Source organism: Dromaius novaehollandiae, chromosome 5 (genome assembly GCF_036370855.1).
Source record: "Dromaius novaehollandiae isolate bDroNov1 chromosome 5, bDroNov1.hap1, whole genome shotgun sequence".
Taxonomy (NCBI): Eukaryota; Metazoa; Chordata; class Aves; order Casuariiformes; family Dromaiidae; genus Dromaius; species Dromaius novaehollandiae.
This window is the reverse complement of record NC_088102.1, coordinates 43,412,527-43,437,758: the sequence shown is the minus strand read 5'-3', so window position 1 is coordinate 43,437,758 and position 25,232 is coordinate 43,412,527. Positions and strand designations below refer to the sequence as shown.

The 25,232-nt window shown below is 40.5% G+C and overlaps 1 protein-coding gene and 1 long non-coding RNA gene across 6 annotated transcripts; one reads left to right on the top strand and one right to left on the bottom strand.

Moving 5' to 3' along the window:
* The first annotated feature begins 908 nt into the window (after positions 1-908).
* LOC112980735 (uncharacterized) lies at positions 909-17,441 on the top strand. Of its 4 annotated transcripts, none has more exons than XR_010389416.1 (5): positions 909-1,068; positions 1,799-1,954; positions 7,052-7,079; positions 7,629-7,858; positions 8,528-17,441. It is a non-coding gene; the product is annotated as an uncharacterized LOC112980735 (long non-coding RNA). The 4 variants fall into 4 exon arrangements; XR_010389415.1 differs by having other exon boundaries at positions 911-1,068; positions 1,799-1,846; XR_010389414.1 differs by lacking the exon at positions 1,799-1,954 and having other exon boundaries at positions 913-1,068.
* Positions 17,442-18,764: 1,323 nt separating this feature from the next.
* On the bottom strand, positions 18,765-25,226 carry OIP5 (Opa interacting protein 5). 2 transcript variants are annotated; one of them, XM_064512626.1, is made up of 5 exons: positions 24,869-25,226; positions 24,542-24,608; positions 23,398-23,451; positions 22,814-22,895; positions 18,765-21,491 (listed from the first exon to the last, which is right to left on the bottom strand). In XM_064512626.1, exons 1-5 carry the CDS (start codon positions 25,185-25,187, stop codon positions 21,333-21,335), a joined length of 681 nt encoding a protein of 226 aa, XP_064368696.1. In that variant the 5' UTR covers positions 25,188-25,226; the 3' UTR covers positions 18,765-21,332. The 2 variants fall into 2 exon arrangements, with proteins under 2 accessions (XP_064368696.1, XP_064368695.1); XM_064512625.1 differs by having other exon boundaries at positions 23,398-23,520; positions 24,869-25,222.
* Between the last annotated feature and the right edge of the window lie 6 nt (positions 25,227-25,232).

Sequence of the window (25,232 nt, the reverse complement as noted above, 5' to 3'; positions counted from 1 at the left end):
AAGTGTGCATTAAATGGATGAAGTTTTCAACTGAAATGGCTTGTAGTAGTTGTCTGTGGTGAATCGCTGTTAAATGGGGGTGTTTCTCGAGAGTTTTCTGAATGGGTAAGTACTCCTCTTCACACTGTTCACCGTATTCATCAGTCATCTTGAAGTGTAAAATTACTGTTGTTAAAAAAATGTTTTTGCAGATGACACAAAACCTGTCAGAGTGAATTAAGGCAGTCATTCCGCGCAATTAGCATCGCTTGACAGCGAGGCCCGCTCCGGAGGGCGTGCGGCTCCGGCCACCACCTCGCCGCCCCTCCCGCGGGGGAGGCCGCGGTGCTGCGCAGTGAAATGGAGGACGGGGAGCAGGACCTAGCCGCGAAGGCTCCGGTCGCTAACGGCCGCTAACTGTCCCGCCGGCCGTTAACGAACCACCGGCCGGCGGGGTGGTGCCGCGAGGGCACGGGAGGGAGAGGGGCTGGCAGGGAGCTCCGGAAGGGGCACGCGGGACCCGGGTTTGCTCTCCGCGCTCCGGCGCCGGCAGAGCCTAGGACGGGCGGAGCTCGACGGCCGCCGGGCCGGGCCGGGCCGGAGCCGGCAGACCAGTGGCGCGCAGCGCTGCCTGGCCCTGCGCTGCGGTGCGCCCCCCGCCGTGCTCGCGGTGCTGCCGTTAGCGCCTCGCGCGCGCCCTCCTCGGGCGGCCCCTTTAAATTGTCGTCGAGGTCACCGGAGGATTAGCCCCAGGCCAGCCCTGCTCTCGAGGCTTTAGCCAATCCTTTCTCAGGCGTGTGTCCTCCAAGGGGCCAATCGGGAAGGAGAGCCTCGGAGGCGGGAGGCAGGCCCCTCTGATGGATGTCGCCGATGGCCAATCATCGCCGAGAGTGGACGGCAGATGCATAGGAGCGGCACCCAATAGGCTTGCGCTCGAGTGGGCGGGCCCGGCGTCGCCGGGCGCTGCGGGCCCCCGGCGGGTGGCCGAGGTAAGGAGGGGAAGATGGCGGAGTGAGAGGAAGAGGCGGAGGGGCCGGGAGGGGCCGGGGCCGGGGCCGGCCGCGGCCCGGCGGCTTCGGCCGCGCGCAGGTGAGTGCGGCGGGAACAACGGCCCCGGTGCGAGGCCGCACCCAGCCTGGCGCCGGCTGCCCCGCTCCCTGATTGGGCTGGGCCCGGGCGCCGCGCACCCGCCTCCCCTCGCCTCTCCCTGATTGGGCTGGGCCCGGGCACGTTCTCGCCCCCTGGCTGCCTGAGGCGCGCTGCGCGGGCGCCGCGGGCTCCGGCCCGGCCCGGCCAGACTCTCCCTCCTTCTCGCCCGCGCCGCCTGCCCCGGGCCGGGCCGGGCCGCGCGTGCGGCGGCGGCGGGGGGTCAGCGCGGCCTCCCCGCCGCGGCGGCCCCCGGGGCGGGAGCCGCGGCGCTGGGTGGTGGCGGTCGTTGCCCCGGGACCACTGCCGGGCAGCGCTCCGGGCCGCCGCGGGGAAGTCGGAGCAACTTCGGAGCGGGCAGCGAGCGAGCGGCGCGGCGGCTGCCGCCGATGGCCGCGGGAGCGGGTTTCCTGCGTAGTGGTACGGCGCGCCTCGGGCACCCGCGGCCGGGAGCGCGTTTGCGGTGAGGAGCTGCAGCCGGCCGCGGGCGCGTGGGAAAGAAATCAAAGCGCGTAATGGGGAACGAGGCTTCTCCGCTCGGGCTGCAGGAATAGCGCTGCGTTACTCTTCTCTTCTCTCCCTTGCTCATGGAGTCTGTATACTAGCTCTCGTTAACTTGATAATGTGAGTAGTTGCGTCCTTTTCTGACATCTGTATGTCATACTGGCTGGAGTGCGCAAAGGGGATGACCGCCGAGCGATCTGGCGAACAGAATCACAAGGTATGAGCAAGCTCCCAGCGGAAAGGAAGTTTTACAGAGAGCGAAGAGATGCTGACAGTGGAATTGATCGTAGGCTTATGAGTTCGTGTGATTACCGACAATAACGAGGTGAAAAGGACCTTACATATAACGAAACGTGAAAGAGTATTAGTAAAAACACTTTTTTTCCTTTTCAGGTTAGCAACATGCAGATCAGATTTGTACTAAATTTTTCAGCCAAGATTCTTTGATTTTTGTTTTACTATAGAAAGGTACTATGTTTAAAGAAATTGTCACTTACTACACCTAAAATGATTACTGTCACTAGCAGGAAATTCTTTATGTTGCTTATTTTATAGCACCGTCTTAAATCTTTAGTTTATTATAAGTGACTGCATTTTCAACGTTCTTGTCAGGTGAAATCTAAAAGTTGCAGTGGCTAAGTGAGAAGCATAGCTTTAGATCCTGTGAACATATGGCATGTTATCTTACATGATCTGATAATGAAGAGGTTGCATATAACTGAAGTAACTCCAATATGATAAGTGTGTCTGCAGCAACTGCTTCTGAAAGCAATGTCTGCTAATGAGAAAAACTTCCTCCAGAATGTTTTGTGCATTCCATGTGTATATTATTCACTTAATAACAGTAATAGCAGTTTATGACCAACATAACACCAAGACACAATACGCTGCTACTGATGAATATCTACTTATACATGTCTCCAAAATTTTGTCACGATAGGCTTGTCTGACCATCTTTTTGAGGAGTATGATTTTAATTTTTCTGGATGTGCAGGAAGAATGCACTCAGTTTGACATGCAGCTGATAGTGAGAAGATCTTTTTTTAAGAAACGGAATGTAAGAACTTCCTTTTGTGAGGATTTAAACTGAGCTTTGAAAGAAGTGGATTTACTGCTGGCATATTACGTATAAAGAGAATTCTGCTTTATATTAGAATTAAAAGAATAATAAGCAATCAATTTTCTTTCACATGAAGTAGTACACTACTTTAGCAGTAAGTAAATGTCACTTGGATTAACATTTATTCTTAATTACACTGAATGCTTAAGAGCTATGGGAAGTAATATCTTAAAAAAAAAATCCTGGAGTTTTCTGTTACACCAGTAACTCTGTGCGCTGCTTTACAGTCTTGCACACAACTGTGCCTATGTGCAATATGGAGATTTGCATGACTGAGCCAGGCACCTTACAATGGTGACCTGCCATTCAGGTATTTCAAACATCCTGGGCCAACTAAAGCTAAAAACTGACTGAATTTGTGAAGAGTCTAGAGCACCTCTTGAACAGTTCCAACTTAGTTGCTAAAAGTAGGAAAGGAGCAATGTTTGAGAGCAGTCCTGAGGCATGCTGGAGGTTACGTGAATGCAGGATGCAAGGTCCATGCAGTCCTTGAAGATTTAAAAGAAAAAAAGATTTTCCCAAAATGAGAAGGAAGGGATGTTTTGTTCTTTAGACAGTATTCGAGTAACACTTTGCTGCGATGTATGTATCATGAAATCGAAAACTCAGCTGTAAAATAGTCGTCTTTGTTTTCTCAGTTGTTCTAGAAAATACTATTGCAACACTGTATCAACAATGTAGCCAATATCCACTTGGAAACCTCATAGAAGGGGAGGGTATTTTTATTTAAAATAGAAAGTGAAACTAAGACTTGTCACTTGCGCTCTGAGTCTCCTACAAGCACCAGAATGTGTGCAGTTGCTCAAGAAGTCTGTGCGGCACCTAAGCACCACAACAGGGGTGTTCATGCCGTCTGTCCAGCAGTTGGCACCATGTTGCTCGTGGTGCCTGTGGCTGATCTTAGGTCCAGGGTTCCTTTGCAATGACACGTAGAACAAGGGACATCAGCTCTCAAGTTCTCATGTCTCCTGGGTTGTTCTTAGGTTGACAACCATGCATAGGTTTCAGATAAGCTTTTGTGTATGCTTTTGGAGCTGACAGTGACCAGTGTCTCAGTCCTGCCCCCCTTCTAGAAGTAATCGCTGTTCTTTGTCTTCAAATCTGGGTGTCTTCGGAAAGTGCAGGGGATGTGCTATGATCTTGATGACTTGCTAACCTGGGTGCCATCAGCAGAGGCCATGCTTCCTACTGTGTCCCCCTTTTGGTGGCTCCACACCAAGGCACTCCCATTCACTCTCCATTCACAACAATCTTAGCATTTCTGTTACAGTTCTCTGCACCACTGCATAGATTGATTTGGTTTAGATTCTTTTTTTAAAAAAAGTTGCCTAGAAAGTGAAAAGAGCACAAAAGGCTGTCATTTTTTGTAGGACTGTAAGCTATTCTATTGTACACTGTGTCTATGAATTAAATTTTGTCATTATCAGCTGTACAGTGTAAATTTGGAAGTTGGTTAAGATAGTGAGGGGCTATAAACTGATAAACCAGTTCCACACACATTAACTTCCTTATTGTACCCATCAAAACTATTTCTTACCTATAAGTTCTGTTAATTTTCTACTGGTCTTAATGAGCACATTACTTCAGTTTTGATTTTATGTAAACACCAGCTTCCAGAAAAAACTCTTCCATTGACATATCATTGAAAAATTTATCATATATAAGGCAGAATGGAATCTAATTGAATCTGCTAGAGAAAAAGTGCATATTCTTTTAATTCAAGAAGCTAGAAGAAATTACTGAAAGTTAAATGGAAAAAAAAAGAATCAAGTTACAGGCTCCCACATATGCTTACTGTTCTGGCCATATCTGTATTTTAAAAAATACTAGTGATTGAGAAGGACAGACCTACAGGGAAGACAAAAACTGAAGACTTCTAGTTACGAAGCAGTTAGTGTTTAGTGCGATTATGTATAGTAACTTAAACTGTGTTAAACTACATTTTAAAGTAACTATTCTTCTAGTTTGCTTATTTAAAAAAGAACTGTTGTGCGTGTCAATTACTTTTCCAAGGCATACCTTGTTAAGCCATTAAAAAGATCTCAGTGGACTTGCAACCTATAGCACTCATTTTTCTTTTTGTATCTTCACATACCTCCATCACATAACCTTCAAACGTTCACATCTTGGCCTTTCTCCATAAACCTATTTCTAGCTCTTCCCTTCCTCATATGCTTCTTATTCATCTTGTTCCTAGAACCTGTCTATCATCTATGTTCCTGTTAATTCTTCCCATTATCTCCTTGAGCATTTGTGTGTGTGTATATTATATCTGTAAGTACAACTTATAGGTGTTATTTTGGAGAGTCACATCTGATGGATCTGAATTCTTGCTGATTAATCTGATTAAAACTCAAGATACCTTAAATTTGAAGGTGAGGAGTGTGGTGAAGCTTAGTAGCATGGTTATACCGCTATTCATTTCAGTATAGCTTCCATTTCCAGTGTGCTGATTATGTTAAAGACTGCCTTTTTTTTCCCCCAGTTGGTCCATTGGAAATAGGATAAATTGATCTAAATGAGAAGACAAATGCTACAATTTTTTTTAATGAGATGTTTCTTCATGTCTTTTTGGCTTTGAAGTTCCTGAAGTTGTCTGTATTCAAGAAAATGTCTATGTGAATGTGAGATTTAAAGTTCATGTAGTAGAGCAAAAGAAATGTGAGTGGAAGATAGTAAAAACTGCATAAAATATATTTTTAAGTATTTTAACAGAAAAGGTTAATAAGTATAATGTGGAGTTTTCACAACCAGTTTCTTGTCCCAGATCAGTTGATTATGTGTGCAGTCAGTCAGTTATGAAACAAAAAAACTTAGTCTTTTTAATAAGCCAAAGCTTCCACTAGATTTTAATTATGGAGTGGATACTGTCACTGTCAATTTCAGTCCCCGCTAATTTTAAAGAACCTCGGTTGCGTTTTCAAGTTCTGTTGATACTAGTGTGAGCTCTGCTCTCGCATCATCTATGAAAGTTGGGTAGAAAGTATATCAAGCAGAGTAGTTAGAAACTGAAGCATCCAGAATCAAAGAACTTCTCAAAAAATGGATTAAAGCAAACTGAATTTCAGTATTGGTCGAAGCATTTCCTCTGCATGAGTTGCTTTAAGTGTCACTTGCTGCCTTTTTATAATAAGAGTTAATGTAGTATTTAGTTGAGTAATTCGCAGGTTTTGAAGGAGTAAAAGAAAACCTAACTTTTCAAAGACTGACATTGGGGATTGTCTTTTGTTTCCACTAGCATAAGTAAGCATGTGAGAGTTCATGATAACTTTTCTTTATCAAATTAATTGTTTTGTGAATGACTTGCTATTGATTTGCCAACCTCTCAAGGTGACATAGTGCTTGTTAGGTTCTTGGGGAGGATTTGAATTGGAGGGGTCAGAACTTGACACCATAAGGATGGAATGACTGGCCTGAAACACAGGGTTAAGGATTGCCTGCTGACAGCAATTTTGTGAAAGTGGGGGTGCTCTACTGCTTGCAGAAATGCTCTGGTGCAGGAAAATGGAAATTAGGAATACTGCAGAGAGGACATTGGGAGCTTTTAGTCGTGTAAGTCTTGTATAATGAGATAGTCCTGCTTACAGCAATCCATTATTGTGGTTAGGTTGTCAGCTCAGAGCGTCCTTGAGAAACAGGTATTACACCTCCTCGCTGTAGTGGGTCTGTGCAAGCATGAAAGAGCTCCTTGTCTTCTTGGAGCCTGCAGTTGTTGTGTCCATCTCTGTTCCTATGGAATTGGAACATGTCTGTTGATGATAGTTTACCATAAAAAGGACTGTTTATTTTCAAAATATGCTCAATTAAAAAGTAGTTTGGGTAGCAATGATACTTAAGTCTCCAGGTGTAGTCAGTTGAGCATGTACTACTGGCAGCTCTCAGTGAAGTAAGAATTAACAAATTCTAGGAAAGAAGGGAATTCATTACTTTGTAGGATATATTCTGTGGAATGACATGCATGGTTTTACTCTAGGAAACAGAATGGCTTTCGAACGAAAGCCTTTCAAGCATGTTTTGGGCATGTGCTCCTCCTCTCTACCCTGTTCTTAGAGAAAGCTGTCTGTCCTGGGTCTTCCAGAGTTAGTCCTGACTTGCTTGACCATCTTTTCCCCTAAACTAAAAGAAGAGGGCATCTATGATAATTTGAAAGTAACATCAGCATGGTTTATATGGAATGGCTAAAAGTCTTAACTGATTTCTGGAAGGTATGACTAATCTACTGTGTCTTATGCAGGTATTCTATCGTCTGAATAGCTTGTTAGCTGCAAATTTAATCTTATTTGTTCATCTCTTTCTGTCTAGGTTCACTGTTGGTTGGTGACAAATAATGGTAAGTAAAGCAATCAGGATACTGATAAGTGCTAAAGTTCTCAGATTTTTGGCTTGTTTCCTTTCCCCTTTCTTTCAGACCACTTAAATCGGTCACTGAGATTTTAATTTTTCTTAGGGTACTTTGAGAGCACCAGGATTTTACCAGTGTCAGCTTTTGGGTTGGGCTTCTTGTGAAAGAAAGCCTGATTTAACTGTGTATTCTAAAAAAGAATTAATGCTTTTAAAGTTAAGAAATACTTGTCTCATGCTGTCATTTTAGTCTGCTAAAAGACACATTGTATAAATTTAGCTTAGAATAGTCATCTTAAAATTTATATTTGTTAAACAGTAGCATAAGAAGAATGGTAACAGTCAAAATATGAGTTATCAAGTAGAAAAAAGTAAATTCAAAATTTCTAAGGATGACAGTCAGCTTCTGGAGCTTTGATTTAGTTTTTGTCCAGTGAATAAGTAAAGGCATTCTGGTAGTTAAGATACGTACTAGAGTTAGGAAATGCTAGATTCTGTTCTCAGCTTTGCCACAAATCTTTGGCGTGTTTTGTTGCAGCTCTCCAGGCCTCTGGTTTTCCCCACCTTCATAACAAGAATAAGACTTTCCCAACAGTGTGGGCACGGATGGCCAACTTTATGATCAGCTGAAGTATTCGAGTGCCTCAGAGAGAAAGCGGTGATGTGTGCTGTATATCCATTTTCATGATCTACTTGCTACTGCTAATATAGGAGTTGAAAATTATCACTGGAAGATTATTTCAGAACTCGATCAACTAAAGGGTTAAGGTAATTGGAGTAAGTTGAGAAATACAGGCAAAGAAAGGTCAGGGAGAAGAGAGGAAAGGGGCAGAAAATACTGTGTATGCCCATGTTCTTGTATGTGAAAGAAAGAGTGCGGAGAGGGAAAAGAAAAAACACTTCTCTCATTGCAGTACAGGACTAGGTCATACCAGGTGAGTATCACTGATAAGTGAAATGCCAGGAGAGCAGTGACATGATGACAGTTGTTAAAGTATATCTACATTGTGGACAAGTGGGGAGAAATGTGTAAAAGAAAATGCCTAATCTCTGTGATCTTTGAATTGTGACCTGTTAATGTAGAATATACACTCTGTGTGCAGTGTGTATTCTGGTGCTACCTCAACATTGTCATGTTATTTTTAGAGTCATAGTTAAGAAACCCCATAGCTAATTAACACCTGTATATTTTTGAATGCATTGCTTCTGAGTAAACCTATAAGTTAACTCAGCATTTCCATAGTATTTTCTTAGCCAGCCTACAAACGTCTGCAATTTAAAATCTTATAGAACAAGGGATTCTTGCAGTTTGTGAAGCCAGCTAATTTTACTCATTAGAATCAAACTTTTGAAGAAATTAACTTGTTATTTTGGTGTTGAATGTATTTTATTCTGTTTCCTAAACTACCTTTTCTGCTTTTCATTTTGGGATTCCAGATCTTCTCTTGACATTTGAGAAGGTGGCCTGTTGCTTTTTCTTGGTGACTACTCATAGGCTGTGAGATGCAGATCTTTCTTTTCTAGCAAGAGAAAGCCTGTCTTTTATTTCCATGGAGCTGAATGAACAAAGACCTCTCCACTTCCTGTTGCCATCATTTCACCCAACATTTGAGTCACCAGATGGCTTCTCCCACAGAAGCACCACACCATGTTACCAAAACTCAAAAGTAGAGTATCAGAAGTGAGCATTTGTTTCCCTGAAGAACTGTCTCCTGTGCCAGCTCTTCATTCAGCTTTCTGCATTCTGTTTTAAAATGAGAAATACTTTGTAATCAAATGTATGGAGAAGCCGGTGTTCTTCACTGATACTTCCTCCTTCATTTTAGGAGGGATAAATTCTTTGCTGTGTCATATTAGAGCGCCTATCAGATAAAGTGTCTGCGTGCTTTGCTATGCCAGGCTGTCCTGATGTGTATGAGAGGTTACAACAGGAAAACTGAAATATACTTTCCACTCTGAAATGAGGAAGAAACCTACCAAACAATTGGGGAAGCCCCATAGCAGGTATTTTCTAGTCCAGGACCCAGGCTTGACTCTGTAGATAGATGTCTTGATGTCAACTCGCATAAAGCAGCTAATGCAAAGGAACAAATGCAGAGTCACCTTGTCTATAGTGTGTAAATGCATCATCCCAATCTGTGATCAAAATATATCTGTGCATGTGTAAATCCACATAAGTGCTGGATATGATGAGCTTTGACCAGAAGGAGAAATTACTCTGCACATTTCATTTTTCACGAAGAAAATGAAGCTTTAAAGACCTCTAGAGTTACAGGATAATGATCGGGTTTATGTTAAATCATTCCCTCTCCATGGCTTCTTAAGAATCCTAAACAGCAAAAGGAACAAAAACATTCTGCCATCAAAGAGATGGGGCAGAACTCTTATTTCTTAAAGGAATTCTCTTCTAGTATGATGGAAGAGACCAGAGGTGTAAAACTCCAGTTTATCCATTCAGCTTCCTTGGCACAGTTTCAGCTTTTCATACTGCTGATGGAATTGGCTTGGCTGATGGAGAACCGAGATGACCTACATGTTTCCATCATACAGATAGAAATAGGCCTAATAGAATTAACTCTTAGCCACTTAAGAGTGATGTGTTGAAGAGCAGAAATACATAGCATGGGCTTTTTTTCTGTTTCCTCCTGAATTTCGTTCCCAAACTAAGGAGCAATCTGTTGTTTTTATGTTTGCATAGCGTTCTTTGTCTCCATCATTTGTGATTATTTGGGATGTTTTCTGCCATTCTGAGATGCGAGCTTATAATGCTCACCTGCTCCCTGCTGTGGTATTACATATGACAAGTATGATTTCTTGGCAAAAGAGCCAGAAGAGAAATAGGATATGTATTCTATTCCACTTTGATCTGGAGCTCTTCTTAGTGCACCTTATTCCAAGCTTGTGATTTAGAAAATGTGACTTACTAGCTTAAAATAATATTTTCAAATTTGGATCAAATAAAGGTATATAGGTTCTGTTAATAGGGTTTGGGGGGATAGTAGCAGGGCTGGGGGACATTTTGGGGAGGGGAGTTGTTTTATTTTTCCTTTTAGAAAACTGCTGGAGAGAGCCAGACAGCCTGAAAATGGCTGAAAAAAAGCAACAGCTGAAATTCTTCATAGATCTTAATGATAGATTGCAAGGGCAGCATTCTGATATTTAAAATGTAGTGAAATTTAATGGGGAACAAGTTCCATAGTAGAGTGAGGACAAATACTGATTTTGATTCTGGTCTTTTATAATAGAGTTCAGTTAGATCCACATTTAGACATGCATTGTAACAACAAGATTTAATAACAGCTTTACCCATTTTTTGTTTCCATGAAGAAAAGAGCAGGCTTATAAGTTAAGGAGTGGTGGGCAAGACACTGCATGTCAGAACAAAGCCAATTGTAATGAGCAGAGGTGCACTAACATTGTGGGTAACACTCTGATGAGCTGTGCAAGAGTCATGTTAATTGTGGCAAGGCAACCACAAACTTCGCCTGACTTCTTTTAAGAATGTAGGATTTTTTTGCTGAACACAGTCTGAATTTTACTGTTTTAGAGGCAACTAGAAATGCACTTCCTTGTAGGTCCTCCTTATGTTGAAATTAATGGGATTTAATGTAGATGTCTGTAGAAGCAGGATCCATCTCTAAGTGATGGAAAATATTGTCAATATCATAGGATTATATGAGGTTGGAAGGTATCTGGCATAAGAAACATCTGTTCCTAAATCTGGGAATTTCTTTTTCTTTCTTCTACCTGTACTCATTATCCTTTGGACATTAGAGCTAGCAGCTGTTTCTAGCACAGCTTGGTGACAAAATATATGGGGTACAGGAATGTGTTTTTCTTTTCTGCGGGTATGTACAGAACTCTGATTAGAGAGTAAACACACCTTAAGCTCTTTAATGCCATGTCCATAGGAGTAACTCAACATTTTATAACCCTGCATTCTAACAAAGAAATAGAGCTATTGATTTTTCCTGACTTCTCCTATCCCTGATGATGTGATAATGTTAGTTTTTAAACTTAATTTTAGATCATAACATATTTTAGCAGGGCTAAAGATCTGTGGCTTTCACAGAAATAGTACTCCAGTAGTGCATGCCCTAGAGACCCCCACTGCCGTATCTTTCCAGCCAGCTTCTATATAAAACTGCTGTTAGGAAATGCTGCCTCAGCATTCTTACTTTTTCTTGCTCCACTTTGTTTCTCTATGTTGGCTGGAAATCTTCCCATGTGAAAGATTACAAAAATAAGGGGCATGTGCAATAGATCATATATATATACATATATATATTTTAATACTTGTGGACAAAATGATGTTACAAGTTGTTTGAAAACAACAAAATCACCAATGTCTTCCATTTTGAGATGTGTATAGTTCCATAAGCATTAGTGCTTTGTAGCAAACTGTAGTGCCATGTTAGGATCAGTGCATGAGCCTAGTAGTATTTTTACAATTTCAGAGTGACAAATTTATTAATAAACAGTGATAATGTAATTAACAATAGAAAGGATACAGTAAAAATGTCACAAACATGGTCTAAATATGCAGTATCCTCCCTTTGGCAATGGTCATGCTATCTTTAGAAATGGAATGTATTCACTTAATGGGCTTCATAGAATCATAGTTGACTTTTTAGTAAATCTGTCCAACTGCAATAGTAAACTATTGTATGTAAGCATCCAGAATTCTCATCTCTTTACCAGTGGTGTTTTTTTTCTTTAGTCTTTAGTGAAGGTGATTTCTTCCACGAGCAGCATTTTCAGTTTTATTACTACCCATCCTATGATATACTCAGAAAATATGAATATGCTAAAGAGCTAGTGTGCATTTTGTACACATCTCTGCTACCTTAAGATTATCATTTACAAACTCTGTTAATTAAGTCAAAACAACTTTGCAGATCTGACTATATAGTTATAACAAGTTAAACATGAGCCTCATCATCTTATAAATTAATGGTTGCAAAATGCTATCTGCTAATTTTACGTAGAAAACTTTTATCCATTATTGCAGGAATTGGAAACCTTTTTTGCTGAAGTCCTATTGAATCTCTTAACACCTTTGGTGGATCCTGCATTTACACACATCTTAATAATAACATGGGAGAATATAATAAGGTCAAGGGCTGTTAAAAGTCAATGTTGCGGACTGTAGCTGTTCAGTAGGCTGTATTTAGCCTACGGATCATAGATTCCCCACCCCTGTATTATTGAGAACTCAATACCATGTATTTTGGATAACCTCTAGTATTGCTTTCCACCTCTAATCTCAAATTTAATAGTTTTCATCTCTCCCTCTGCTTTTTGAGAAGGAAAGTTTAGACCACGGGAAGTCCAAATGATTTAGTACTGAATGGGCAGCTTGGACTGGTCAAATAAGAGACTGTTATGATCCCTAAGATTTGCAATGCTCTGTAGATGGCATCCTCTTGATTTCCTAGGAAAAAGTGTTTTATTCAGTGGCAGTGTTTCTTTTCACCCATTTCTCTCTTTTATAAGAACAAAATTCTCTGTCAGCTTAGAGAGGATACTGCATCTTTTTTTCCTGAGACCTGCCTGTAAATGGCCATTAGGGGGAGGGAGGGAATGAGTAGCTTGGTTTTGTAATTTTAACATAAGTATAAAGTAATTAAGCAGTGTATACTTGGGTGCAAAACCAGTAATACTTGCAGAGTTAATGTATGTAACAAAAAAAAATGCATTTACTACATCTCCAAGAAAATTGGGCAGGTGGGCCATTTACAGCAGAGGTCTGGGGGACCTGTCGTTGGAGTTAGGTTCAGTTCTGAACAAAAGAAGCTGTGTAGCTGTACCATTGAATAAAGTAGTTTAGTGCTTGGGAGAATTATTTGAAAAATACCTCTGAAACTGGAATGCAAAATAGCACAGTATGTAGGGGGAAGAATCCCTGATGCAAACAAAGCCATAAGATGATTTAATAAGAAAAAATAGAACTTTAGTAGCAATAACTGTTTTGCATGTGATAGTAAATAAAGTAAATAACTTGCATTAGCAAGATTGTACAGTAGAATAAGTGGGTAATAACCAAATAAGTTTGTGGCGTTCTGTGCTGCAGGGAGTTGCACCATAAGTCTCTTCCTAAGAAGATGGGTAAATTTCTCTTAATGTTCCTCTCATTGGAGGGAACTTCGCACTTGAATGCTTTGTTAATGAACCTGGTATGAAAAACATTGATTAGTTTTGTCACATGTCTGAATCAAGGTGTGCTGAGGAAGAGCAGGCAGTTCTTTCTGAAAGTATGGGTGAAGTTACCCTATTTTGTTTTTCTTTTTTGTAGTCTAGTACTTGCTGTTTCTCTGAGGTAAAACTGAACCCTTCCAAGTACTGAACTGTGAAGAGAACCTGGTTCTGTTGTTAGAAGGCATTTTATTGCATGAAGTGCTTTTTGTTTTCTTTGTTTAAAAAGACCAATTTGAGATGGTGACAGGTCTTTTAAAAAAAAAAAAAAAAGTTTATTGGAGAACACTTGACACTTGAAACATTTTTACTTCCCAAACAGAACTGTAGGATTCTAAAAATATTACTTTACAGCAAAAGTAATTTTGGACTTGCTAAACACCCTGTTTTAGACCATGGTTGATTTCTGTCTAAAGTTTTGGAGAGGCAAGTGCTGTGAAGCCTCTAAACAGAAGGGGGTATTGATCTACAGCTGTAGCCTCTGTTCGTGTTTTTTTTTGTTTGTTTGTTTTTTAAGTAGTCTGTTTGATACTCCGTTTTCAGTGTAGATATGTAGTCTGTAGAGACAGTAGGGCCCAATACATAATACTCTTGTGAACAGAACTATTACATCAGAGATGTAGCTCTGTCTGGTTGGATTTCTTCTAGAAAGGTGAAGTAATTTGAACCATAACTTATATCTGAAGGGAGGCTACTATTCTAAAATTACTTTAAGTGAAATCCTTTGGCTCGTCATAAGTTGATAATGAGACTGTGAGGGCTGTGAGCATTTTTACAGTCTAAAGTAACCAAGATAAACATGAGGATGACTACATTAGGTGTTAGCTAATATGTAATATGCATATGAAAAGCTAATTGATCTGGAAGGTTGTAATCAGCTTAAATTCCAGCTACTGGATTATTGATAAAACTGGAAGCTGGCCATAGGAAACCTTAATTTAATTATTAGATAGTACTAGATAAGTTATAAATTCATTCTGGTCAGTGGTTATCAAATATACTTGCATAATAATGAAAACATGGTCATGTTCATGCTTCAGAAGTATAAATTTTGTGACTGAATAGAATTCCTCAAGGCTTTATTCATTTAGAGAAGGGGAAAATAATAAGACTGCAGTAGCCAGGCAAGCTGTCCACATATGCATCCCAGTTCAGATTTTATAATGATTTGTACTCTGTGGGCTACTAGACTAGAAATTATGTTTCACGGCAGCAACAGAAATCCCATTGCCTTACAGCTGCTGAACTATTGTGTGACGTGGCCCCCAAGGCCTTGATTTCACTGCTTCTAAAACTCAGCAGAAATGTCAGAGGCTACTATGTTTCACTGTGGGATATCAAATATGTAGTGTGCACTAAAGACATGACTCCTTTAGCAGTACTAAGCTTAGGTGATGCATGTATATAGTTTCCTTACCCAGTGGTGCTGCTGCAGAAGGTCTAGTCAGTAATTATGTTGGGAATTGCAACTTCTTCTGAAGGTAATTGTTAATTCAGGACTTGAAACAAAAAAAAGTCTTGCAAAGACTCCTAAATATTGAGAGAAAAAATTGTATCAAGCTCCAGGACACTAACACTTTACACAAGGAGTACATTGACAAGAGCTGGCAGTGTATTTCTGGGCAGAGAAGAATATGGAAGAGCAGAACAGTTTTTGATGAACAACCAATCTTTGAAATATCTGCTTCCCCACTTCTCTAAGAAACTGTCTGGTCTTCCTTCAAAACCTAATAATCCTGCTTGCTGTTCAGGTACAGAGCTGCATAATGGCAGTTCAAGTTAGATACCTTTGGATTTCTTCTAATGAATGATCCAGCATATTGCCCCTACAGCACTTTGACTAGCACACAAAAGCCAGCAATGGAACCAGGGCATCTCATTTATTAGTGCAGAACACTAACTATGGATTTCTGAACTCTTTCAGTCTGCTCTGCACTTTCTACTGACCAATAGTTTTAGGGAAGGAACGTGTTTCTGTCACTGAGCCTGTGTACCAGGTTATCGTACGGATTCCCTAAGACTTTACAACATCTACTATTAAAGATAAAAGGTAACGTAACTTACTACCTAGTGTGTCCTGTGTTAATCCTGATTGCTTCTCTTCCATTCCAAATGAGCATGTTTGCAAGTCCAATAAAAGAAGGCTTCTTTGTGATGCCTTAGAAGGAAGAACTGTATGGAGAAACTGAAGGAAAGTAGCACAGGCCCACAAACCAAATCTTAGAGTTAGTATTCTAATTATGCATGATTCAAAATGTCTAGTGTAATGTAGTTATTACCAGTAAATTGAGATATGCATTTATACATAATGAAGCAATAGGAATTAATATACCAATAGCTTGAACTTCCTGCTTTGATTCTCAAATTTTGTTTTTAGAGAATGCACTGCTCCTGTAGAGAAAGGGGCAGAATGTACAGATAGGGACAGAAGCATGGCACCAAAACAGCAAATCAGGAACCAGGATCAGCAGAACTCGCCTTTATAACCTCTTGTCTGGTTCACATTAGTGCCCTGGGCATGTAAAAAGCAGGGCATGAACTAAGCATGTTTAGGGGCGAGATGAGGTTTCTCACCTGCTGCAGCTGTAGCAAGGAAAAGGGTGCAGAGTTTCTCACAGGGTGCAGGGGGGAAGCAACTCATGGAAAAAAACAAACAAAAAAACCACAGTAACAGAAACAACAGACTCAGATTGAGTGGTTATTTGCCAGACAGTAGGTAAAAGGCTTGGGTGTGGTGAGAGAAATTATTTGGAGAAGACTGAAATCAATAAGCACAGTACATATATTTCAGGTGTTGAACAGCTTTTTAATAGACAGTATTTTCAGGTAACTCTAGCCACATAGGCAGCTGTACTGAAGCATACTGGTATCAGCCAGCAATAATGGCATCTGCAGGAATGAACCTGAAAATACTGGTTATCTTGTATATTTTTTAAGTTCTTTGACAAAAGAGATTTTTAAAAACAGAAAATGAGATTTGATCACTGGAGGTCTTTATCTTCTGCAACACAGGTTGCAATATAATATTTTTTCTTTATTTCACTTATTAAATAAAAGGGAAATTGGGTGCCATCTTTCTGTAAACTTTTAGTGTGTTCTCTGTATTATTTCCCAAGTCTTTTAGTGGGTGATGCAGTGAATTTCTGCTGGCAGTATGAAAATAACATAGAATCTGTGGCATAGCCTATATCACTAATGCTTTTCCTAGTCTGAAGTATTCAAACAAGTAGAATACTAGTTTGTTTACTGCAGGATTCCATAATTCTAGCTTAGCTTAATTTTATAGGTGGGCTTAACTTGTGCAAACATTCCTCCATGTACTTGAGGCTCAGCCTTCTTAAATAGAAAGAGTAAGGGTCTTAGAGGAAGAAATTATGTGTCAAGTTAATTCCCATTCACACTTCTTAGCCAACCATCCACAAAGCACCATTGGGTTTAGAACAGGGACCATGTTTTCCTCATGAATGCCCTTTCTATCAATACACAAAAATTGCCAAATGAAGATTGGAATATGAAAAGAAGATAACTATTTTGTAGTATCAGAAACTAGATTAAATGAAATCCTTTGAGCCAACTTCAAGCAAAAAGGGAATTTGTAAAACCATTTTAGCCCGGTGGTTAACAATGGCCATCTAAAACCTGGTTGATATTCTACAGAATGCTTTGCATGGTCTTAAACCCTGTTAAATGTATTTTCTTTCATGTGAAGAGTAAGTAGTTGTATCCATTCTTAATGCTTATCCTCTTCAATACAAAACCAGGGGAAGTAAGGTACTTTAGGACTTCAGTGAAGCTATCCTCCTTTTGAAAAGTATGATGTAGCAGCAGAAGAGAAGTATTAGACAGTTGTAGCAGATTCTTAAGAGTTATGTTAATACCTAAAAACCAGGTTAGAGAACACTTCTTATATGGGGCTTCTGATGGCATGCTTACATGGGTTAGTGGAGGAAATTACTGGTATCACTATGAACTATGTACTCCCATTGCACACGTTTTACATGATAACAGTACAAGAATGTCTCCCTGTGAATTCTAAAGTTTTTCCAAAAGGCAGCTTGCTTTTATATCTATGCATATTCGGGGATTTCGAGATAAGATTTTATTCTTTTGACACCGTAAAGAGGAACTGTTTAAAAATGAACTTGGAAACTCTGCACCTGTATACAAATTTTTTTTTAGCAATAAAGCAGCACAGGCTGAGAATGCACTAAAAACTTCTTGTGTCATTTGTTCAAAAGAAAAATTAACCAAGTCACTATACACTGCATCTTCATGGAGTTGCTAACCGCTTCCACTTCTAAGACATGTTGTCACTTGCTGTAACTTTGTCAGAATTTAACAATTTGGACTAACTTACATATGCTTGATATCTGCTTTTGGTCCAGCTGTTCCAGGAGACTTCACACAGAAGAGTTCTCTTGACTTCTGGGAGGCAGCTAAGGAAGTCTGGCACTTTAATCATATTAAGATGGGCAGCTTACCAAATAAAAGCTTTAAGGATTGTTTTAGATGGTAGCAGAAAACTTCTGTTGCTTATATAAAAGCTTGACTAAACAGTAATAAGTCCCTGGGAAAAACTGTTTCACACATTTTTGTTGTTTTGGCAATTATATTTCCCCCAAATTCCTTCTGTGATGGGTATGTATGTGGCAGCCTAGAGGCAAGCACAACTTTCTCTGCAATTGCTGCTGAGAGCAGTTTTCAGAATTGCTGTAACACAGTAGCAGGACGTCACCTCGCATGTGCTGAAGCGGCCATGCCTCCCAAGCCTGCTGCATGCTTTCCAAAACCTGTTACAGATTGCTACCCCTTACACACTAGCTTATAAAAGCTACGCAGTAGGATTGTTGCTTCAGTAGCCTTCTCAATCACCTAATTTGTTTCATTTTCTGCTCGCTTTTGTCTGTAGGAATACAGTTTTTTGTCTTTAGGAATACAGTTCCAGAGAAGATAGCTGCAGGTTAGCACATATAAGAATAAAAATAGCTGTGGCCTGACCTTGAGACTTGCTTTTTAAGCAGCTGGCATTCATTTAAATAGAATCTATCCTTCCTGAGCCAAACTGGTCCAGCTGCACTTAGCAGAGTAAGAACACATCTCTCAAGATGCCTAGCTAGAGATTAGGTTCCACTAAAACAATGAATATTCACTGATCAACTGTAAATTAAGAGGAATCTGAATCCAGGCCAGACTGGGATCCAAAGCTGAATCTTTCAGCAGGAAAAAGTTAAGCATCATATAATTCAAAATGCACCTTTAGGTTTAAGTTGGTATCTCAGTAAATGTTCACCTCAAACTATTGAGGATAGCATTGCATTTACTTTATGTTCCGTAAATTGAGGTGGTTTGTTTGTTCAACAGAAATTTAGTTATGGCATTGTACTGCTCTTAGTGCCAACAGGTACATCAGGCTATAGCTGGTTCTAAGAAAATGCACTGTTTGACTACTGGACATGAAGGACTCAACAGACCTGTGGTATTTCCAGTTCCAAAGGTTAGTGAAATGTACTTTAATATTAGCCTGAGAAAGTTTACCAACTATTATTTAGCACATACTTACTGCTTAAAATCATGGACAGTTGCTTATGCTAAGCAGGCAAAGTAATGCAAGGAATGCATTGCATTAATGCAGTGCTTCATAATAAGCCAGGATCTGCATGTACAAGATAAATTGATGGTCTTTGCTGCAAACATAACCTAAGTAAAAGAAGTCAACTCAAGACTCACATGATAGTACATGTGATCTGTATAACATGTATTTCTGAATTTCAGGGGTTTTTTTTAATTAAAGAAAGTTTCTTCTTTACAACTGTAAAGGTAAAAATCATAACAAATATAACTGACAGCTTCTTTTTCCACTTAGGGATGCTTAGCTAAATTCAGTGAATACGATTCCTGCATCCAGAATATTAAACATGAAGCAAGACACTACCACTATTTACATTACACAGAGTAGATGTAAAGTATATAGTAAGAAGCAAAATCAATGCAGAAACCAAAATGAAAGGGCAAAAGTAAATAGTCCCATTATCAGTCATGTTTCTTTCAATAGTCCCATCAATCAATCAACCAAGACTGATGCAACAACAAAAGGGCCATCACGTAGAAATTAAGACAAAAAGTGAAGTTATACAACTGAAAACGTTCACCTGAGATGGGTGGATGTTCATACAAAATGAGTTTTGTCACAAGACCCCACTTAAAGACCAACAGGCCCTTAAACATGGTGCAGAAGTCACTTAGAACACTTTATAAAAAAATCCTTGTTCTTAATAATGAAGTAATCAAATACAGCAATTACAACCTTACACGAATATACAATGACAACTCTAAAAAGAACAGCTCCCTGGATATGGGTGCTAGAGCTCTTTTTAGAGAGGATAACATTTATCATTACAGAGAATGAAAACATTATGCTCCTGCAAGATGTTATTTCAAGTAGTTACTTTTGATATCTTGAATTTAGCAGTCATTGAAAAGCACTGCATTTCTGCACTCATGCCTTTCAAAGATCTAGAACTAGCAATAATAGTCATTCCGGTAGCATATAGTACCATAATTTAACTGAAGGAGACCTGCTCCTCTTGCAGCAGAACAGCTGTTGATATTCTATGCTATAGCTCAATCAGAACAAACTTCGAGAGCATCCAGAAGTGTTAACCAAAAAGCAGTACACTGTACATAAGTAGCAGAATAAGTACCAGCTGCCCATCTAAACCCCTAGGGTGCCTTGCAGTGAGTTTCATCCCCTCCCCTCCAATCAATTATAAGAGTTATTTTACAAATAGATCAAAACAACTAAGACCATGATACACAGAGTATAGTGTGGAAGCAGGGGAGGGCAAATCACATCACCAGAATTAAGTCAATCAAGTAAATACATTCCTCTCTAGACTATTACGGGCAATTACTAAGCTTAATGGAAGCTTTAAAACATCAAACTTTTAGGCAGCAGGAGGGAGAGGAAAAGGACCCTTAATCTTCCAACTACTGAGAATTAAGGACTAAGATGTTCTGTCCCAATAACAAGGGTTAAGTAGCATTCTTTCCTCTCCATCAAAAGAGTTTCTAAATGTTTGGAGAGGAGCAGAACCTATGCAAAACTAACAGAAATGCTAATGAGGACCCTTTCGCTATGTTTTGTGAAACAGCTTGACTGGCCAAGGGAAGGCAGCAGGTAGACTATCACAGCTTCAGCAGAGCCATGAGTGAGCAGAAGGGAAGAGAGGTGAAAAGAGCTTTCCTTAGTTTCATGGTTTCAACCTCAGAGAGATGGGCTCAAATCTATTAAAGGCAGTTGCCCACGGTCTGAGGCCAACAGAGCAGACAGAAACCGACCCAGCCCAGTGCAGCCACGAAGCTGCTCTTCCAGAGGACTTGGCAGGCACTTGCACTGTGCTTGAACTTATAGTGCGAAATCTTGTGCTCCAGGTAGCAATGTGCCTTCCATGCCCATGCATCAAGCGTGCTGTGCAGCCTCTATGACATGCTAGCTGGCCCCTTTTGCAGGCCATGCACAGAAGTAAGTTTAAAAGAACTACCAGGACACCATTTAGCAGTGCTTCTCATACCTGATGTGGCTAACAAGCCACTTGACCAACAGCTAGCTGCCATAAACATTGTATCCATATGAAAAGATAAGACAAAATATTCTAGATCTCTGTAAGAAGGTTTCATTTATAATGGTTCCTCTTGTATATCACCTTATTGGTATGTTTTATATAGTCCCTAAAACCTGAGTTCAACTTTTTAAAGTCTGCTTTTTTCCCCTAAAGTTTTTAGGGAGAACCACAGCAGTGGTTCTACTGCTTCAGAGAGTACTGTGCTGTAAGGGTGAGCTATTTGTTTTTCACAGCGTAGCTTCAGGATGTTAAGATTTTCAGGTATTCCCCCTAGTTTGAAGAGGTGCGCTTTAGCATAAGTTCTTTCTATACATAGATAAAGTGACAGATTAAGTCTCTGACATATTCTGGTGCATTATTTCCTCATAATGAACAAACCCTGCAGAGATGCAGAAACAATTCCAGTAGTTCTTTAAAATGGCATATTATTTGTTCATCTTGACTATTGCATATCGTGGCATGAGGCCAGCTGCATCTGATGCAGTGCTTTGCTTTTCTGCCACATTATTCTTTTGGTTCAATTCCTCCATCTTCTTCATCAGCAATTCTAGGCGCATGTGGACCGTCACAAGCTTTTCTTTTAGCTAGAAAAAAAGAAATAATGAAAAAAAAAAAAACAGAAAAATGTTGTCCTAACATTGGGTCCTTGAAAGATGTATACCCCACCTTCAGTAGCTAAAAAGCAGCTGACTTTCAAGATGGAAAGTGATACTGGGCTCTATTGTATCACTAGTATCTAATATGGCATATCTCTATACTGTATGTTTAGCACAGCCAAAACTAGCACCCAAATCAGAAGCTTGTGTTACACGAGATGAACATATGTCAGCAGAACCCCTTTCAGAGATGCATAGAACTTTTCCACTTAAGTAAGCAGCAAGAGCTGCTGAAGCCTTACTAAGACCAACATAATCTTTCCCGGTTAATTCATTACAAGTTTAGCAAAGCCAGATAACTTTTTTGACAAGATCTGGACAGACTGTTTCATCTTTGCTTAGGAGTACACCTAAAAATACTCATCTGCTATATTATATTTTTACTCAAGATGGAATATGTGCTTTGAAGGGAATGTAAAAGAAGGAAGTGGGGAAACAGATGGCAAACATACATAAAAATAAAGTATGCATTTGGAGTGAAAAATCAAGCACTCTTTCCCTAAAGAAATGCTGCAAATGTATGACCTACTAAGAAAGCACGGATTTTTTTTTCTCCCTAGGTAACATTATTACCAGAAAGGTTAGATTCATGAACAGCTAGTAAAGGGAGCAGAAAGAGAGATGGCTACTGTAGAAGGCATCTGTTGACCTGCTGCCTAATACATTAAGATCCCCCAAAAGGATAGTTCTGTGACAAATGGAAAGATTTGGATTAATTCTCTTAAGAATTTTTGTTACCAAAACTGGTTAGGAGAGTGGATATTTTCAAGAGTCTGCAGCTGTTTTGAGCTCACATAGCCAGAAACAAGACTGTGCTAGAATCCTTTTAAAAATCAACAAATGGGTATTTTTTTATTCTGCAAAAGTGACTTATCAATCCTAGGGACAACACATTTAGTAATACTTAGCTGAATGCTTTCTGAACAGTTCTGGGTTTTTCTTTTCAAGATGCAGAGAAATCCTTTCTCTCTTGATGACATTCAGGTACCACAAAAACATGAACATTCACCACAGGGTAACATACTTATCAGAAAGTTAGATAGAACTTTATATGTTTTGCAGATAAGTTGTTACAGAAAATGTTTTGTATGCTCTGCACATGTATTATAGCTACATTATAATCCAGTATTTTCTACATCACCTGCACTTAAAAACAAAAAAGCAAAAAAAGTATCAATATTTTTGGACCGATCTCTAAAAAGACTTGGCATTTTTTGCATTTTACATACAAAGTCATGTAGAAACCTTACTTTTCCGAGTTCTTCCTTTAGGCTCAAAGCAGGAAATTTTACCTTAGAGGCTTCTATTATCATTTTATTTTTTAAGAGATAACTGGAAGACAAGTGGGGAAAGGGGAAAGACAAGAAAAACACTTTTTAAGTAACATGGTTGCATTCATTGTTTAGACAGATTATTTAAGACAATTTTAAAGCAGATCCTAAAAGTGCTGTCAGAAGTAGTCAATACATTATGAAAATATTTATAACAATACTTTTACTTTAAAAACCATAAGATCTCTCATCATCAACTGAAAGTAATTTATAGTTTCTATAATCAAGTCTTCAATCTAGCACGGAACTGTTTTGAAACCTTACATTACTTAAGTGGATCTGGAAGTGAAGTGAAGCAAGCAACTAAATTTAATCCCTGACATTACATGAGGACACTTTAAAAGCATAAGGCAAATCAAATGAAATTGTGCCAACATGAGCAATTTAAATAGAGAGAATATTAAAACCCATGCATGAATGCACTCAGTCAAAAGTAAAACAGCTGTTTTAATCACTTGCAAACTCCTGTGAAGTCATTTACCATAATAAAACAGCATACTCACCAAAGGATGCTGTCCTTGAAGAAACAGAAGAAGCCTCGGAGATAAGCCAGATCACTGAAAGTAGAATATAGAATGAAGCCCACAATCAAGCCACATGAACGACAGAATAATGCATTGAAAGTGCTGAAAGGAGAAAAGGAAAAATAATATGTTTAAACAGAAGCTTTTAAAACCATAGATACTGCCTGCTAGTCAGAGGACATCAGATTATCAGTTTTACCAAAACAGCAAACAAAATGCGTGATGTTACTTTTCTTTATATATAAACAATCACAGAAAGGAGGGGAACATGAGAAGTTGGGCATGTTGTGTGAGAAGTAATTTCTGTAATAAGTGAAGCTGCAATCAGAGAAGAACATAAAAGACTCATTACCACAGAGTGGTTTAAGCTATACTAGTCAGATATGACTTAACCAGTAAAAAAGTACAATATACCTGTGCCCAAACCTCTACATGCGATAGGCTGTGTAGGTAGATGAAAAAATTCCTCCTGATAAAATGGATTATTGCCTCATGCAGAGAAAAATGCAAATCTTTCTTTTAGAAAGTTTCTAGCCCTTGCGGCTTGTGAAATAACCTTCTAAACAACATTTAAATACTGATTCTATTAGTTCTCACCGAATTTGCAAATAGGTGGCTATTCTTCCAGTCTTCAAGTAACATCTTACTTCGTTCTCATCAGACTAATTCCAGACTTACCAAAGCTACCTCTTACTGATTGGCTAATGAATAGAACAGCAGAAGTTATTCACTTTCAGTATATGAAAAGGCATGCTTTAATTTAGATAATATATGCTTTATAAGGCAGGAGCTGAAGAAGAGTTAAAGGCTAGGCTACATTTTACTGCATTGCTCAAATGTTCCTCTCTCCCCACTAACAAAGGTAAATGCTGAAAAAACTTCTTTTGATTTTGATGAAAGTTAAAGCTATATGTGTACAAAAGATTTTTCATTTGAAAGTTATGAAGTACAGGTCCAAAAATCACTTAGGACTTTATCGATTCCACAAGACGTGTCAGCGCACAAGCCGGAACACTTTCAGGAACTCTTTGCCTCCGACTTTGGAGAGGCCTGGTTTTGTCAGTATATTTCATCTGACGACTAAAACGTGATGCCAAAAGCAAGAGATACGTCCACTACCTACCACCCTAGGAGGGCTCCTTCAAGGCCGATCATTAGCGACTCTTCCCAAACAACGTCATTCGTGACTTCTGCAAAGAAAGACGGAGACATTGAAAAGCCACTCCGGTCGCCCAGCGCCCCCCGGCGCGGCAGGCGACCCAGAGACCCGCTGAGGCGCACAGCAGGCCCTTTTATAACACGCGGGTGGAAGTTTCCACGTCGCTATTAACCCGCATTAGTAAAAGCTCATCGCCCTGGCCCGCCGGCCCGGACCCGCGCTGGGGCCCCAGCGACACGCAGCGGCGGCGGCGCCCCCCGCCCCGCCCCGCCCCGCCCCGCCGGCACTGACTGAGGCAGGCGAGGAGCCCGAGGCGCCGCTCCTCCTGCGCGCACAGGTGCAGCGAGTCCCCCAGCACCGCCCGGCAGCCGCGGCACTGGAACACGGCCCACTCCTCCGGCCGCAGCCGCCGCGGCGCCCCCACCGAGCCCGCGGCCGGCGGCGGCTGCTGGACCCGCGCGGCTGCGGGGGGCGGCGGTGGCAGCGGCCGCTCCACGGTGATGACGCCGCCGAGCTGTGGGTCCTGGAACAGCTCCTGCAGACGCCGCCGCACCGCCATCTTCTCCCGCCCTGTGTTCGAGAGCAGCACCCGTCTTCTCGGTTTCCCCATTGGAGAGTGGTAACACAGCTCTGCGTTACCACTGGGCGAGAGACG